Consider the following 17,858-nt stretch of genomic DNA (forward strand, 5'->3'; position numbering starts at 1 on the left):
TACGTCCTGTACCTTCTCTTGGGATCTAAATAAAACCCAAAGTGCTGCAGACAGCTGCAGGCAAGGGGAGCAGCTGGATTCCCTGAGTGGTGTTTGTATGATACAGCAGTGCAGGTGGGCTGTTGCCTGGAATGGAGCTTTCCAGGGTTGGAGATAACTATCTCCAGCAGGCAGGTCTTGCTGCCTGAGTTCTCCTGGTTTCACAGCTCCTCATGCAGGCACGTTGCCCTGATATGGAGACTGCTGTTTTCCCAAATGCTGCTCCCCTGGGGAACAGGGAGTTGCCTGTCATGACAGGCTGTTTCCCAAGCCCCTCAGTCAGTGAAAGCAGGGGAATTTGCCTTGCCTGTGCCCCACCAGGAATGGCGATGCCAGTGCTGCCTGCCCACAGCCCTGCAAGCCAGACCCTGCACGCTTTGGATTTGAAACCATTTCAAGGCTTTGACTTCATTTGTAGCAAATGCTGCTGATTGATGCACAGTTCTAAGGATTCTTTGGGAACGGCTACCAAGAAGCATCCAGAATTAGGGAACAAGCAGAACCTGTAAAGAACTGGCAGCAGAACTGATTTCAGGAGTGCAGCATTACTTTCTGATTAAAAAAAAAAAAAAAGTGAGGGGTTTTGTTGTTTTACATCTCTGCACGTCAGTAATATATAGGACCTGTTGCACTTACTCCCATTACCGAGCAAACTTGAAATGTCATTTTAAACCAATTAATAAGTAGGACAAGATCTGACAACCACAACTGTGCATCGATTAGCATAAATACTATTGATAATACTATTAACTGTCCCTTTGGACATATTGGACATTGCAGCCATGATTTTTTTGCCAGTAACCAAGACACCTGTGTGTGTTTAGCTGAGGCAGTCAGGTCTCCAAGAATGGGTTCAAGTTTTCTTTCCAAGGGCTTTGCAGTACTGCAGAGAGCACACATGGATGGCAGTCTTCACTTGCAAGGGCTGCCTGGGAAGTTTGCTGTGACTTTGCTATGTTATTTTGGTTTGAGGTTTTTTGTTGGCCGTAGCGCACAAGTCCAGGGTGCATCAGGTGAGCATGCATCAGTTACCGTACCTGCACTTGTCTTCAACTCCTGAGTTCTCAGTTTCAGTTCCTGAACATCTCAGTTTCAGTGTCTAGAGGTAGGTGTCACACTGATGGCATCTTGGGGTTGCTGGAATACCTGGCTGCACTGGTAGCTCACCAGCCTCTGCATGCTGAGCAATGTGAGCTGGTGGTTAGATCCAGATGGGTATTTGCACAACTGCTGTCATCTTCAGTAGTTACATTTTGACATGGGAAACCATGTGCAGAAAACAGAGCAGGTCCATGCTGATCCATGATGCTTGTGAAGGAGGTCACAACCTGTTTTGGGGCTGCTAAGAAAAATGCTATTCATGGGCAGTGGCCTCTGCAGTGGAGGCGTTCTTATCTCCTTGCACCTCAGAGAAGGTTTTGCAGCATGGTGGAGAGGGGAGTCTGGGCTGTAGATGGTAGCAGAGGTCTCAAACAAGCCCAGCTTAGCTCTTGTCTACTCTGGAAAGTGACTGCTGGGGCTGAGCATCCGGAGGTGGGCCAGGGAGTAGCGGATGGGGCCTCTCAGCCAAGGGCTTCCTCACCAGCACTTAGTAGAGAAGGAGCTTCCAAGAGCTGAAGCCCTTTGATGGAGGAGCAAACAAACTGCAGGAAGCGGAGAGGTTTGGATGCATAGCTGGAATGCTTCGTGGAGTGATACGGTGCTGGTGCTACACGAGGAAGCTCACAACAATCCTCTGGAGGGGTTCCCACAATGTCCTCTTGCTCTCTAAAGCTCAGTGGCGATTCCCTCCAGAACTCCAGTGCCAGAACTCCCCTGTGGCAGCACAACATTCCGTGGATGAGACTCCTGTACAGGCATGGAGGCCTTTTATTTCTCCTCCCCACAGCACCAGGTGAGCATCTGTGAAGGGAAAACATCTTCCCTGCTCCCAAGAGACCCCTTGGAGGGAAAGAGTGGCCCAGGACAGGCTGCCTGTGCTTCTGAGGCAGGCAGGAGAGCACTACCAGAGCAGAGTCCATTCACAGTTAACAGAAATCTGCTGTTCTGGCACTAATTAGGCTCACAGTGTTTGAAAGTGCCCCATGAACAGGCTGACCCCATCCTTCCCCAGTGCTGAAGGAGCAGATGATCTGATGCACACAGCCAGTCATTCTCCCCTGCCACTAGTGCCATGCTTGATAGAGGGAAGGAAACCGATCTACAACCCAGACAAGGATTTAAGGTTGCACCTCTGTTCAGAGGGTGATTTCAGCACCAGTGTGGGGTGCAAAAATTTGGGGGGAGTTGTAAATCTATGTCCCAAGGAAGGGTTTTGCGTGCAAGCTGTGTTCACAAGTTGCTACCGATCATCTGTTTAAGTGTGCCCATTTTTGGACTGTTAAGTTCACACAGAAATGTAATCATCAAGAATCAATTTGCTGCTCCAAATACAGTCCTTTTACAAGCTTGGCATGCAGATGGTGCTGTAGTAGGGAACAGTGCTGTAGAGACATAATCTGTGCATTACGTGAGAAATCTGTTCAGGAATTACTGATGTCTTCATTGAAGAACGCAATTTGTCAGCGTTTTCCAAGGGAGGGCTGGAGTCCTTCCTGAGCTGGGCCCTCGCTATGACCTCATCAGAGGAGGGTAAGGTGGTCCTGGTGTGCACACCAACAAACACACCCTGCACTTTGTCCTGGGCTGGGATTGGGGGTTGGTTTGCACCATGGTGATGTTTTTCAGTGCAGAGCAAGGGGCATTCACTGTGTTGGTGATGCCATTGCTCCCAAGAAGCACAGAGCTGAGATTTCCTGGGTTACACAAGCTGGTCAGCCTCAGTGAAGGCTCGTTATGCCAGCCTGGTACTTAACCTGCCACCCCAGCTCCTTAAGGGGTTTAGTGTTTGCACGTGGGAAACAAGCAATTAGCAACAAGGGCCACTTTGTTGCAAAGCCTCTGTATGCAGCAGGGCTGAGCTCACCCCAGCCAGAGTCCGGCAGTGCTGGGGTGCGAAGGGGTAGTGTAGATCAGATGCTACTCTGAATGCAGCCCTGGGGGAGCTGCTTACCTCTAGCTGTGGCAGAAAGTCAGAAGGGCCCATCTTCACTGCAGCAGTGCCCTTGGAGGGGATCTGGAGGAAGGGACAACAGCCTTTTCCAGAGGGTTAATCTCGGTTGAGCTGAGTGGTGGCAAGGGGCAGGCAGCTGCCTGCCACAGCAAGGTTGAGCCAAGATGAGAAAGGTACAGGGAGATTTCTTGGCTGTGCTCTTACTTCTTGCTGACAATTAGGGGCAAAAGCCACGATCATCCCCTGGCTGAAGACACCATCATCCGGGTTGCAGGGAACAAGGTGGCTTTTAAGCATACATCTGTTACCCCAGAAGCCTTTACAGTTATTTACCCCTTCTGTTTGCTCTCCCCTCCTCCATTTCAGCCATGTCCTCCATACCATTCAGAACACTGCATACTTCCCATGCTATTCACTGCCTTAGCCAGCTCCCCGGGCACCACCAGGTGGGCAGCTTGGCTGGGGATTGCACAGCAGAACTGCAGCCACATGCCTCATCGTCCTGCCCTCCCAGGGGAGCGCTAGTAGTGGCATGGAGTGAGGAGCACAGCACGCTCACGCCTCGGTGCTTGTTGCACAGGAACAGCAGCATTTGCCAGCAGCTGCAGCTGGGGATAATGCTGCCAGACATTTGTTTTCTGGCTCAGGAACCAAAAAGCATATTTAGAAGTAGCGAGAGCGTGCGCTTGTTGTTTTAGTTGGTGTTTGGGCTGGCAGGGCTGCTGCCGGAGTGACGCAGAGAGGGACGGCCGGCAGCCCATGCTTCCCTTTTGTGCCAGGAGCCCTGCGCCTGGCTGGATGGGACTCCGGGTCTCCCAGCCTTCATCCTCATGAAAGGGACTTGGTAACAAAGCATGTCTTCAAAGTGCTGGCCCACTGCTACTGCCCGTCTTGCATGGGGAGGATCCAGACCCTCATCAGCAAGGCCAGTAGCAGCCATGCAGCCGACGTGGCAAGGTTGCAGCTTCTTGAACATCTCAGATGGTACAGGCACAAAAGCCCAGTCTGCTGCCTGTGGGGTCAGTGCTCCAGGCTTGCTGTTGGTCACCCACCTGGCACCTTACCTTTCATTCCAGCAAGAGGACCCTGCTGCTTTACCAGCAGTTTCCAAGTCATCCAACAAAGTTGTCCCATAACCCAGAGCTGAAATAAGCAAGTCCATGGATTTGGACAACGTCTTCCACCCACCCAGGTTTTTCCTCTTGCTGTGCGTGAAAGCAAGGGAAGGACAGGCAAAATACAGCTGACAGCTGGAGCAGTCCTGTCTGCCCCTGGCAGCTATCCCCAGTTTTAAAGGGTGCGATGGCAGCTCTGCCTGAGCTGAGGCTCGTGATCACTGGGCTGCGAGGCAGGGGAGGTGCCGGGAGCGCCCTGCGCCAGGCAGCAAGGGAAGTCACAGTGGAAGAAGGGGTTTTTATCTGGGCTGCCTGAGCCCAGCATTTGAATGCTTGGAAATGCTCTTCTCCAGATGTTTCCTAGCACACGCCGGCTCTGTTTATAAACAGCTCCTCAAAGCAAAGCCCGTTGGGGCTGCAGGCGGGTGCTTGCGGCAGCGGCCCCGCACGGCTCCCCTACACCATGCTACAGGGGCTGGAGCCCAGGGTCACCTCTTTCCCCTCCAGTCTAGAGGTTAACAAAAGCCTGAAATGCCTCCTCTTCCTTTCTCCTCCCCTCATCCTGGCCAGCAGCTTCCTGACCCATTACATCCTGGCCCTGTTGCATCCCGGCATCTCCAGGCTGCCTTCCTGCCCTGGTTTTCACTCCCGGGGGGGCAGGGAGGAGGGCACCCCAGAGCCAAGGCTGGTGACAGGCTGCCCTGCCTGAACTGCCTGTCCCAAGGGAGATCCCACCTGCTCCAGGGGCTTGGGGCAGGGAGACATCTCCATGGTATCCAACTGGGGTTCAGTTCCTAAATGGTTGTCTCTAGGGCTAGCCCAAAAACACCCTCTCTGCATCCTGACAGCATGCTCATCAAGCCCTGGGATTTTCCCCCATGTTGTGCCACAGTTTGAGGTGAGTGCCAAGGGCTGATGTAGGGCAGGACAGAGCAGTGAAGGGCACAGGCTGGGTTAGTTGTTGGCTGGTTGCTGTGCTTCCCCAGCTCCATCTCCTCCAAAGAAAACAATGCTCTTGTACCCACTACTCTTTCCAATTCCAAATGGGTGGAGGTGCTTTTCGGTGCTCTTCTCTGTCCTGGCCCCAGCAGAAGGACAGCACCAAAACTCTCCATTAGAAGGACAAAAGCCAAATGAAATCCACGTGCTGCCAGTGGCCATACCAGAATACCTTTCCCTTGGTTGGCCTGAACCCAGTACTGGCAAGGCTGCAGTGTGCTGCGAGCGGGCTCCCAAGCCGTCCGTGCCGCAGAGCCGCCCACAGCTCATCGCATCCTGAATCTCGCCCCGGCATCACTCCCTGGGGACATCCCCGTCCTCCCCACCCAGCCCTGCTTCCCCATGGTCCCCATGCGCAGCCAGAGGAGGATGGCCCCATCACGCCAGTGCTGAGAGGAAGGGCTGAACAATTGCTACTTCTAGGGCGGTCTTCTCTCCCTGAAGAAAAGGGCGCGTTACTCCCCCCTTGTTATCAGCCATCACTGAGTAATCCGCTGGGGAACGGTGCTGCTGGAAAATTGATTCATTTGATACAGATCTGCTTCACCCCACTATGGCCTAGAGATGCTGGGGGCTTGGGCTCTTGCGCTTTTCCTGTCTTACCTGCAAAGGGCTGTAATCCCATCCCTTACCTTGGGCAGCGTGTTTTAGAGGTAAGAATGTGGAAGGAGTGAGCTCTGCTGCAGAGGGGGGGTATAAAGGTGCCTTCTTCCACAGCACTGCTTCCACTCTCCCTCCTGCCAGATTCCAGCATCAATTTTTGGACATGGTGAAGGCTTTCCTGGCACTGACAGGGAGAAGCAGAAAGAGCAGAGTGTGCAGAGGTGGTCTTGAGCCAGTCTCTGCTCAGTCCCCGGGACCTGAGCACTTTGGGAGGCTGATCAGTCCCTGGCTGTGTCTTCTCTTTGCAGATTGAGCTTCCGTCTCATGCAGTGTGGAGAGCATTTTGCCTTCCTTTTTGCATGAGCATTCATGAGTTGTCTTCACAGTGACCTGGTGCCTCTCCCCAAGATATAACTGCTCTTTGCAGAGGCAAAGCCCTTTTATCCCTTCCCTGCCCTTTAGATCAAAGGAGTGCTGCTGCCTGTGGGCTCTGGTAAGGCAGCCATCCTCCACTCCCCTTCCCTGGGAGACCTGGAGATGGCTGCTCAAAGTCTGAGCCCTCCTTCCATGGAAAACTGGTTCTTGGAAAAACCCCTTCTGTCCTGAATTGGGTGAAAGGGAGCAGTGTAAAGACCCTTCCTGAAATGAGAAATACCAGAGGCTTTGTTCTAAAGCATCTAAATGGAAAGTTGTAAGGAAGCAATGCTGCATGATGGTTGTGGTGCTCCAGATCAGGGAATAGAAAAGGTGCTCATAGTTGGCATCATTAATAGACCCACATTTTCTGCTGGGACAATTCTGCTGGTGGCTGTTGAATCCTGGCTCTCACCTCGGCCAGTCTTGCAGTGCTGTGCTGGAGATCTGGAGGACAGGCCAGAAGGATGAATTTAATAGTCTGATCTGTGTACAAACTGTAGGATTTCCTGAGCAAGTGCCTGTTGGACCTGAACACAGCTTCTGACAGGAAAGATTTCAGTTTAAATGTGGGGGACTGCCTACTGTGACTCTGGAGGTGTCCCAGCAGCTAATGTCCCTGCATCTCCTTACATCTGAATTAGCACAGCTTCAGCTTTCAAGCGTGGGAACACTTTAAACATTTGGGTGCTAAATTCATGCCATGTACCAAAAATTTCTTGTTCCTGGGAGATGCATGGAGACTCTGGTCAGTGACTGACAGATTTGGAGAGAAACCAGTGACAGGCTTGGCTTATTCTTTATAACGGTGTTTCTCCCTGACATCTTCACAGCAAGGTGCAAAATGCCAAAACCCAAAACTGCTGTAGCTTTACCTGAAGTGTTAGGGCTGGAAGAAAACCTCAGTGCTGGCAGGCCTGGGCTGTCAAATGGTGGGATAGGACCACAGGCTCAGCCAGCTCCCAGCTGCCCAGCTTTGCAGCAAAGGGTGCTGATTGGGACAGAAGGCTTTCAGTCTGAATGGGAGTGATCTTTTGGGGCAGGTTCAACCCCAGCCACTTGGTTAATAGCATGGGATGAATTCAGTTCCTGCAAGTGGGAGCAGCCAGTGTGTGTATGGTGAGGTGTGCTCACTGCCCCAGGGCTGAGGAAGGAGCCAAAGACATTTTTGGGCTGCTTGCTCAGGTCGTCTAAATGTTTCCCATTTGAATCAGTTAGTTTTGTGCATTGCTATACTTGCACTGCTGTTTTCTCCTTGGCAGCTGGAAATTAGCTAGTGAAGATTGCATCTGCTAGAGCTACTACAGCAGTGCTCGCTTAGCTAATGCCCTGTTGCCATTGGATTTCTTCTTCTATTTTTAAGAACTGTTTCTGCTACTCAGATTTACTTCAAGCCTTTTTGCACAGCCTCAAGCTGGGGCTGATCTTTGATCTGGAGCTTCCCCGTAATCAAATAATAATAATGATGCTGCGAGCTCTGCTGCTGAGATCCCATTAACTGCTGGACATTTTCCTGGCATGTATCAGCTAGGGGGCACTTCTGGTGGTTCCCCCTAGGCACTGGGGATGTGGTTTTGTCTACCCGCACAGCCATGTGAGCTGTCACACGATCCTGTGTCCAGTTGGCTCACCAGAGTGATGCTGTTAGAAACAAAAGGGGCTTTAGGAGAGACCAAGGGTAGTGGTTTGAAGTCTGGGCAGCATCCTGTGCAGGGGGTTGGAGAGTGACACAGCCTGTGAAGCAGCAGGCTGCTCTGGGTGCCTTCAGCCAGCAAAGGACAAACACTGCGAGCTCCCTTGGGTGGTAGGTCCTGTGCTGTGATCCAGACCTGCCCAGACTTGACGTGGCTGTTCTTTGAGCTGCACTCCCTGACTCCCCCGTTCCTGTTTTTCCTCTTCACAGGCACACATTCTGGCAGTACCGCCGCGAGAACCCCCAAACCAAAGTGGGGGAGCCCCCTCCTGATGGGCTGCCTGGCTTCAACAGCGGTGTCCTGCTCCTGAACTTGGAAGCCATGAGGCAGTCCAGGCTCTACAACCAGCTGCTGGAGCCCTCCATGGTGCAGAATCTGACAGAGAAGTACCACTTCAAGGGCCACCTCGGGGACCAGGATTTCTTCACCATGGTGGGGATGGAGCACCCTGAGCTTTTCCATGTGCTTGACTGTACGTGGAATCGGCAGCTTTGCACATGGTGGAAGGACCATGGATACAGCGACGTGTTTGACCAGTACTTCCAGTGCAAGGGTGAGGTCAAAATTTATCATGGGAACTGCAACACTCCAATTCCTGAAGACTAGGGCACCAACACCCCTGGAGCAGCTTGGGCTGCAGCCAGCCCTGCAGAGCTGTAGTGGGTGCACCAGCAATCCCTTGGGAAGGGTGGCCAGCCCCCATCCATTGCATCCCAGGGGATCCCTTAGGATCCCAAGAATGTTCAGTATCTCACTGCCTATGGCCTCACTGCTCCAGGAGGAAGTGCAGTCCAGTAGCTGGAGCAGGACATTTCACACTCACTGTGCCTGGAGCTCAGCCCCTGGCTCTGCTTGGGGCAAGTATGTGGTGCCCATCTGTGCCACGGCCACTCAGGCATGGGGACAGCCAAGGGGCCATCAGGTGACTGCTGCTTTTGCATGTGGCAGGGTGCTGTGCAGCCTTGCCTTGTCTAACGAGCAGCAGGAGCCCACAGCCAGGCAGTTGGGTTTCATTTGGCATTCCTTGGTGGTCCATTTCTGCACCTCATGCAGAGCATCTGTCTCATCCCTCCGGAGAGAAGACACCATCCTCAGGTTATCTTATTTTTGAAGCATTCCAGAAAGGCGAGAGGGCTTTAAAGACTGAAAAGCTGCTTTAAATTTGCCTATTCACAAATAAAAACTGAACACTAGATGTGCTTTAAAGCCTTCCATTGGTTCTTTGTAGCAATAAAAGTTTTACGTCCCTATCTTGCCTTAGAAGCATTCAGTGAGTGTGTACCAGTAGGTTCATTTTTCTAGCTTTGCCTTTAACCTTTCATACAAGAATAAAGCTGCAGATGTGAAATGCACTTGGCTGGTTTTCTGCGGCACAACTGTCTGGGCGATGGGAGGTTTCATGCTCTTCTTGTCATGATTAAAAAGTAGCTGATGTATATCTGTTGGGCAGTTGAATGTGGTGCCCCACATAACTTATCCTACATCTGTCCCCAGTGAGTGATGCAACTAAACAGGCTAGCACAGAAACAATTTTGAACCAGTATCACCAGGGGTTGGTTTGGAAGGCACTGGGAGGTGCCTCTGCTGTGAGAGCGCTCTGCTCCCTCAGTAAATCCTGTCTCAGCTGGCCTGGCTGCTGGGTGCAGGCTCCTGTACAGGTCCCTGTCAGCGGAGCTGCACAAGCACATTACCCCACTTTCAGCCCTGCTTGTTTTCACATTGAGCCAGGTTGTCTATGTGTGCGTCTGTGTGATGTGCACGTGCAAGAAAGAGGGACAGGGACCCAATTACTGCTTAGCCTAGTAACAGCACTTACAGTGTGTAGCAGGAGTTTCCTGGGCTCTTTCCCTGTGCCCATGAACTGAGGGAGAGGCTCCCCTCTGACTGATGTCAGGGGAGCAGCAGGCTGCAACACAGGCTGCACCCCTAATGCAGCCTTCTTTCATTTGCTGGGCCTATCCATTTCCAAACAGCACAAAAGCTCAGCTTTAAGTGTTTTCAGATCCCCAGGGAAGGAAGAGGTGATAAGAGGGTGAGTGAAAGAAGCAGTAGCCTGCTGCATTAGATTCACATTTTCACGAAAGCCCAAGGTGATCAATCAGGCTGTGCTGTGCAAGGCAAGGCAGTCAGCCAGGGTGCTGGAGGCTGCAGAAGTGCGGGATCCAGGGTGGGTGATGCATGGTGATGGTGCACCCTGAAGGACAAGGGGGGTTTGCAGTGGCTTGGCCAGCCAGAGCTGCTGCTGTGCCCTGGCACTCCAGAGGCAGGCAGGTTTTGCTCAGCCAGTGCCTCCTCTGGTTTAGGTGTGAGCTGGAAGCGGACATCCCCATGCTGGGAAAAACAGAGAGGAGGCAGGGCTTCCTGGTGCAGTGTCACGGTCCCATGGTTGGCATCGGTGCTTCATTACCACCCTGGTGTGTCCTAAGGCCCCTGTGACTGCCCCAAGTGGCTCCCGGGGCTGCCCCACATGCACAGCCCCTGCTGTGCCCAGCGATGCTGCTGTGGGGACTCAGCCCTGTGATTGCCAGTCAGGGCACACTGGTGGCACCAGCGACACATGTGATGTCAACTGCCAGGGCAGGACCTTGCCATCAGTTTGGAAACAGCTGTGCTAGAAATACAGGCCAGGCAGCTCATGTCACTGGTCCTGGGGAGCAGTGGGGCGATGAGCAAATGTGGCTTCTTCCTGGAGCTGAGCAGCTCTAGGGCAGCTGTGGGTATCGGGGCTGGCCTGAAAGCACCGTGATGGGTTTGGAATGGTATTGCCACAGGGTGACACCAAGGCTGCTAGCCCCAGGAGCCCGGACAGGTGACCCCCTGCCACGCAACCACCCCTGGAGCTGGGCCAGGCTCTGGGTACTCTTCGCTTATGGCTGGGGAATGTTCTCCATAGGCTTGGGAGCACCTTTCCCTTTCTGTGGGGGCTGTGAGGGGTACACCTTCATATGGCCACTGTAGCCTCGGGTTTTAAAACAAGCAAACAAAAAAGCACCAAAACCCCTTCCCTTTTTCCTTTTGTTCAAAATGGCATTCCACTGGGAAACTCGCAGCACTTTTTCAGCTGGGAAGGATGTAGTGAGGGAAGCATTTAATTCAGCTCGGCATGGCTTTCCCCAGGCACCACACACGGCCCACCGCAGCAGCTCCCCATGCAGCAGTGCCTGCCCCATCCTGACCCACACAGTCCCCAGGGCCATGACTAAGCACCACAGGCAGTGTAGACCTGCACAGAGTTATATATAGACCCTGCACTCAGCCCGGGCTGTGCTGCCTATGTAATTACCTCCCCTTCATGCCCTGCTGATTGCAGGCACTAATGAGCTCAGCTGCAGAAGCCGCTGTGGCTGCCTGGGGCTGGCTGCTGTGGGGCTGCCAGCTCAGCCTTTTTGAAGGGCACTGCCTCTGGGATCGCCCTTCTCAGAGCTTGCTGGCATTCCTGCGCTGGGTGCCCAGCCAGCTGGGGACTGCTGAGCCATCCCATGCCCTTCCTTCAGTGGGAATTCCTGGAAGAATGGGAACTTTCCATCCCCATCTCTCCTCACACTCCGAAGCCAGGCACACTAAGTCAAACCTGAGGATCCCCTCCTGCAACCATTGCAACCAGCACTAGCTACTACTAGCACAAGCACAGTAAAAGATGCTCAGAAGACAGGCTAAGAAAGTTGGGGTTGTTCAGCCTGGATAGGTCTGTGTGGAGAACTCATAGCTTTCCAGTATGTGAAGGGAGCCTACAAGGATGCTGGAGAGGGACTTTTCATCAAGGACGGTAGTGATAGGACAAGGGATAATGGGTTTAAACTTAAACAGGGGAAGTTCAGGTTAGGTATAAGGAAGAACTTCTTTACTGTGAGGATGGTGAAGCACTGGAAGAGGTTGCCCAAAAGAGTGGTAAATGCTCCGTCCCTGGCAGTGTTCAAGGCCAGGTTGGACAGAGCCTTGGGCAACATGGTTTAGTGTGAGGCATCCCTGCCAATGCAGGGGGGTTGGAACTAGATGATCTTAAGGTCCTTTCCAACCCAAACCATTCTATGATTCAGCAGCACCGGTTTGCCACTGAGTTTGCTGCAGTGACTCTGTGGCAGCAGCTCAGGGGTGGACAGGCAGGTCCTAGTCCTCGGGGCTGGCACCGTGTCCTTGGGTCAGTGCTGGTCCCCTGTGCAGACTCCAGAGGCCAGATCTGGCCTGTTTGGAGCCCTTTCGGAAATGCAGCAGGAGAAAGGGGAGCAGCAGATGAGACACAGTGCTGGGATACAGGGGGACATAGCTGGGGGGAGCAGGGCCCTGCCAGCACAGGCTGGCTGCAGGGATGGGGCTGTACCCATGGAGGCTTGCACCCATGGGAGAGCTGCAGTGGCCCAGCCAGGGCCCATGAACGGGGACAATGGGTTTTACACTGAGGTTACTCAGCCCAGAGCTGCTCCATCACGCCTGTTGCCTTCCTGCTCCTTGTCTTCTCACCACGCGCTCACAGCTTGCCATGTTTTTCCAGAAGGGAGATAGAGATGGGAGTCTCCTTGAGCTCTTTGAGGAAGATCAGGCTGTGGAAAGTAGCTCCTGTAGCTTGAGCTTAAGTAGAAAATTCAATTTCTTTCCTTGTATCACTCAGCATTCACAAGGAATTGCACATAGAGCAAACAGCATCCCCTATTTTCTGTCCAGCTTTGCTTTCAGCCCCATGCTTGAGCTGCATGGGATTTTTACTCTCCTCTCCTGTGTTTCATAACACTGTCAGTGTTTATTCTCTTATTCATCTGTACTTCTTTGCCATTTGAAACAATCAATTGTTGGTATAAACTCACCTAGGGAGCAATTACTGTAAGCCTAACCCAAACAGGCGCTGGGGGTGCTCCATTAAGCAATAGAACCACCCTCTCCTTTCTGCTGCTCCCAGAGGATACGATATTTACTTTTCAGCTCTCTGCTATTCATACGGAGCGCGCTCCGGCCAGCATGCCAAGAATAACACAAACCATAACAACGGGCTTAAGAGCTGAGATGGAGTTCCCGACTTTGCAGAACAACAGAAAAAGCCAACCTGTGATCTTGCCTTTGCTAAGCGATGCCTGGCTGCAGCGGAGCGGGCAGGCAGCAGCACCACCCAGAAATGTGCCCCCAGAGACTAAAAAAGAGGCATGAAAGGAGCAGTGAGCTGGGGACATGGGTCGGTGACTGATGGGTTTCCTGTTTAATGAAGGTTTTTATTAGGCAGCTTTACTGTTTGGTGAGCTTTTCCTTACAAGCTTTGCAGAGCCACAGAGGACACATTCCATAGAACTGTGAGTGTTTCAGCCAGGCTTTCAGGAGCTCTGCCTCTTGGCCATCATGAACCTCCATGGCTTTAATCACTAATTGCAAACAAATTGCTGCCGGGTCCTGTTAGTCCTTTCTGCACCATCAGGGCTCTGTTTGTGCAGTTCTCCTCTGGAAATCGTTTATTGGCTAATGGGGAGCAAATTACCTTGTTGAGATATTTCACAGGAATATTGTAGCTGTATTGTAACTCAGTGTTAATTCTCAATGTTAATTCAGGCAATTTGCCTGTCGGAAGAAAAAGTGGAAACAAAGCAGTCTGGAGCTGCCAGAATGGGCCTTAGGCCTGGCCCTGGCAGGAGGCTTTAGTGTTGTCCTCCTGGGGAAGGAGATGCTCAGCGGTTTGAGGGGTGATCCTGAGAGTCAGTGTTCTTCCTGGGGCAGATGTGATCCCACTGCTGTTGTAGGAGGTAGGAAACTGTGCCCTGTGGCTCCATCTCCCCTCCAAAGAGGTACCCTTGTGCTCTTTCTCCCAGTTCACTCTGCATGGATTTTGCCCCCTCAGCCCTGGCAGGGCACTTGTCCCAGGTGACAGCCATCACCAGCACAGCCCCAGCACTAGCTTCTCCTTCCACTCCCGCTCAGCCATTGCTTAGCAGCAGTTTGTGATCCTGCTGGTGATGATCCTGAAGCCGTGCGAGCCAAGGGCTGCACGCAGAGCCCTGTTCACGGAAGGCACTGTGTGAGGTATCTCCGCTTACCATCTACAGACCGCTTGCTCAAAGTGCGTTTTGCAGCTATTGAAAGATCTGGGGCCTTTGTCATAACGTATCCCCTCCTTGGAGCTGGTCAGGATAAACAGACCCTTTGAAGTACTAAGGACAGTCCCAGTTTAGGGAACAAAATGCTTGCAGATGCCACGTGGCACGTGGGGCTTTCAGCATCGTGTCAGAAAGAAAATATGATGTTTGTTTTTTCCTGCATCATGCTTTTTACTTTCAAACTCATCTCTTTTCTATGCTGGAGGACTGCTCTGGCTACCTGGGGAACACAGCAAAGACATGCCCTTCCAGCAGGATCTGCCGAGCTCGCAAGAGGGACGAGTTTTATATGGAATGCTTAACAACAGCAGCAGCAGTAAGGAAAAAATGATACTGAGCCCCTTGGCCATGGAACAGGGGCATGGAGTGCTGGTCAGGTAAAGGATGCTCAGTGCAATGACAGGCCCTATGGTCCTGCAGCAAAACCAGCCTAAAACCATTATCTGGAAAATGGGGGATAATGGTGACATGGCAGAACCTGCTACTGACGCTGAGGTGTTCAGGTGAGGGAAATGTAGAGCCAATGTGAAGAACTGCAGAACATGTGGTTGATAAGGAGCAGTAGGAGGCCAATGCAATGTGCCTGTGCTGACACACCAGAGTTTTGCGTTTTCAAAGCAGAAGACTGCAAAAATAGGAAATACAAGAAGTCAGCGTTATTAAACCAAATGTAATGAAATATTCCACCATGAGCCATATACTTGTAAACTTTAAACACTTTTTAGCAGATGCTGCTAGATTTCTTTCGCCATTCATTGCTCCAATGAAGTTTCTCCAGGAAAGAATGAGGATATCAAATGCACAGAGTTGTTCCATCTTCTCCTTCCCTCAAGAGCTGTAATAAGATTCATTACTGAGTAATAATAATAGGAGAAGTATTTAAACAATGCTGGGCTGAGGAGGGAGTGCCAAGGCAGTTATATACTTGTCATAAAAACAGAGTATCAAGTTCTTAATGAATAAATGTGTCAGCTGAATTTGGGCAGCAGCATCAGGCAGGCTGAGTGGGTGCAGTAGCATCCTATCATGATCCTTACTGAGAAATGGCTCTGTGTTCTCCAGTACCCAGTTACCAGTCTGCAGTTCTGCAGCTCCTCCTGCCCATGGATTCCTGCAGCCCCTGTTTAGCCAAGCGTCCATCTGAAGGAGCCATATTGTCCTGGTTTTAGAGGGGAAAAAGAAGCAGAGACTGAGAACCACTGACATGGAACCAGAAGGGAATTGCTGGATTTTCTGGCTGTCCTTTCAGCTGCCAGTCCCAAATGTCCCAGACTAGAGGAGACAGGATGCTGGCCTGGGAACCAGGGGTGCTGGGGTGATGCAGCTCCTTTTCTCCCTTTCATTTTCATATCCCTCACAGGGTAGCGATGCCCACCCTGCTGTGGTTGAGATGGGCCAGTTCAGCAGGTATCACATTCACACTGGGAAGGACATGAGCCAAGGTGCTGGGGACATGCCTGTAAAAGCACCAGGTATGGTGGGCACGCAGAGTGGCATGGGAGGGTGGCAGGGAGGGCTCTGGGGAGAAAGCAGTCAGAAGTCCTCAAGCAGCAACACTTGAAAGTGAAGTCCCCCTGCCCTCAAAGTCACATCTGAGACAGGACATGGAGTTTGAAGTGCCACCGCACCCAGCAGTGCAGGAATGCTGTGGGCTGACACGAATTATATGTAATGGTCTCAGCTACATTTATCCTTCTCAAAATAACTTTTCTTTCTGCAGATCAGTCATCTAAAAACCATAATTGATACTCTCCAAGCACTTGATAGCTGCTTGCAGAATAGCAGCCTTGGTAATGCAAGAGCGGGCATGGACCTGACCAAAGCTAAATCAGTGCTGAGGGCAGCAGCAGGGACTGGGCTGAAGGAAAGGACATTTGTGGCTGCCCCACACCTGTGAGCTGCAGGGAGAGTTCTGGGATGTTAGCAATGGGCTGGGGGTCATCCTGCGTGAGCTGCTCTGAGCAGGGGTGCAGGGAGCTGCAGTGCTGGGGGGGGCAGTGGCAGCTTCTTTGTGCCTGGTCCCCAGCCCCTTCACACACAAGGAAGTGCCTGACCTGGGAAACATCTCCAGATCATTGCAGATGGCATGGCATAAAGATAACCGTCCTGCCAGGGCTTGCCTCTGCGCTTCCATGTTCTCAAAGCTGGAAAAACAAAATCTCCCCTGTAATCCCCAAATTCTTTCGATGATGAGAAAAGGCAATTGAGGAGTTTTGTTGCACAACCTTCAAGATCAAATGATGATTTATTTAGGACGCACTTTGTGGTATTACACAACATAGAAGCTCAGCAATTAGCTGGAAGCAAATATTCCTCGTTTTCCGTGAGTGTGTCATTAGAGTAGTGTCTCACCAGTTGAACACTACCATTATCAGCTGCAAATATTGTTGCATTTCAAACCATTTGCGTGTAGTTTACTTTTTATATTTCCAAATATTGTTAATTCGATCTCATTGCTGCCTCAGAAATAATCAGATGATGGTTTCTTCTCCTTTCAAACTACCATAACAAACAACTGTTGGAAATACTCTGATACTTCTATAGCTGGAAGTATTGATGGCAATCAGAGAAAATGCCCCTTTCAAGCAAATCTGTAATAGTTTATTTTCCAGATGAAAGAACTAAGGTACTGTATCCAGTGCACGTAATGTGTGTCTGCTGCTCATCTCCAGTGTCTCCTACAGCAGCTCAGAGCCACCAGCAGCCATGCCCAATGCTGCTACAAAACCTGGCTTACTATTGCCTTCCAGACCCTCGATGAACCCCTGCAAAAAAGGCAGGAGGGTATTTAGGAGTGCAGATATATGCTTTTTCTATAGTTATGAGTAAATCTAAATCTTTGCCATGCCATTTCCCTGTCTGGGTTGGCAGCGTGAAGAGCAGAGACCTGGGGTAATCTCACGGTGTAAGCCCTGCGTCCTGGCATGGGCTCTCTCCCTGTGGAGAGTGGCTCAGGGTGCTCTTAGGAAAACACAGAAGGAAAACTAATGCTGGGGTTTGTGTTGGGTTTTTTGGGGTTTCCAGCCTGACTCCCACGCCAGGTGTGAGGTCCACTGGTGATGTTTGGGACTGCTTTCTGGTGGGTCCTCTGCTTGCACCAGTTTCCTCCTTCTTAAAACAAAGCAAATTATAGAAAAGGGGTATTTGTAGGAAAGGGTCCCCACCACCACCACCTGTTCAGCCCATGGCCCATGGCTGGCATGGTGCAGGGAAGGCCATGGGGGTGCTTCTCTTCTCTCTGCAGCATCCCGCCACGGGGCAGGAACATGGGTCACGGCCATTCCTTACCCCTTGTGAACAGGCAGTGTGTGGTTTACTGTTTTAGGAGAAAATCTGATCTCAGCATTTTCAGCTCATGCCCAGCCCTGTGGCACCAGCACCAGGCCTGTGGGATCCCTTCTGAGAACCGCTACTAGCAAAGGATAGGCTCCTGGTCACCAGGAGCATGTCTTGGAAAGGTCCACGATGCCCTCCTGGCCCATGGCATGGATCTTGCTGAACCCAGGCTGAGGGAATGCCGGGGAGATCCCGAGGCCTGAGGACACTTCTCCTGGAGCTGGGCCCCTCAGGGGTCTGCAGAGGAGGATGGAGACATCACTCCTCACTTGTCCCTGTGTCCCCCCCTTGCTTCAGCCTCTCCTGTGGCAGCAGCACATCGTGCTCCACAGAGTACATGGACCAGCAGAGCTCCTTGTCCACTTGATGTGGAAACTGTAATTTTCTAGCAACATGAAACTTGTATGCGCCAGGGAGCATCACACGATCTGTGTTTGATGGGGAAGAAATGCTTTCAGATAGGGCAGAGATCTGTGGTCACAGGCGTTTGATAGAAATAAAGATTGAGGAGAGCTGTATGAACAGTGATAAATGT

The 17,858-nt window shown here is 51.7% G+C and overlaps 1 protein-coding gene across 1 annotated transcript in view; it reads left to right on the plus strand.

The window, feature by feature from the left end:
- The window catches only part of XXYLT1 (xyloside xylosyltransferase 1), a 37,352-nt gene extending 28,088 nt beyond the window's left edge, over positions 1-9,264 (plus strand). The window contains exon 4 of the mRNA XM_061371491.1: positions 8,126-9,264. Coding sequence (XP_061227475.1) covers positions 8,126-8,522 — 397 coding nt within the window. The 3' untranslated portion in view covers positions 8,523-9,264. The remainder of the gene's footprint in view (positions 1-8,125) is intronic.
- The last annotated feature ends 8,594 nt before the right edge of the window (positions 9,265-17,858 follow it).

This window comes from Neopsephotus bourkii, unplaced genomic scaffold (genome assembly GCF_033783945.1).
Source record: "Neopsephotus bourkii isolate Nb327-2 ecotype Australia unplaced genomic scaffold, CSIRO-AGI_Nbou_v1 NB_1574, whole genome shotgun sequence".
NCBI lineage: Eukaryota > Metazoa > Chordata > Aves > Psittaciformes > Psittacidae > Neopsephotus > Neopsephotus bourkii.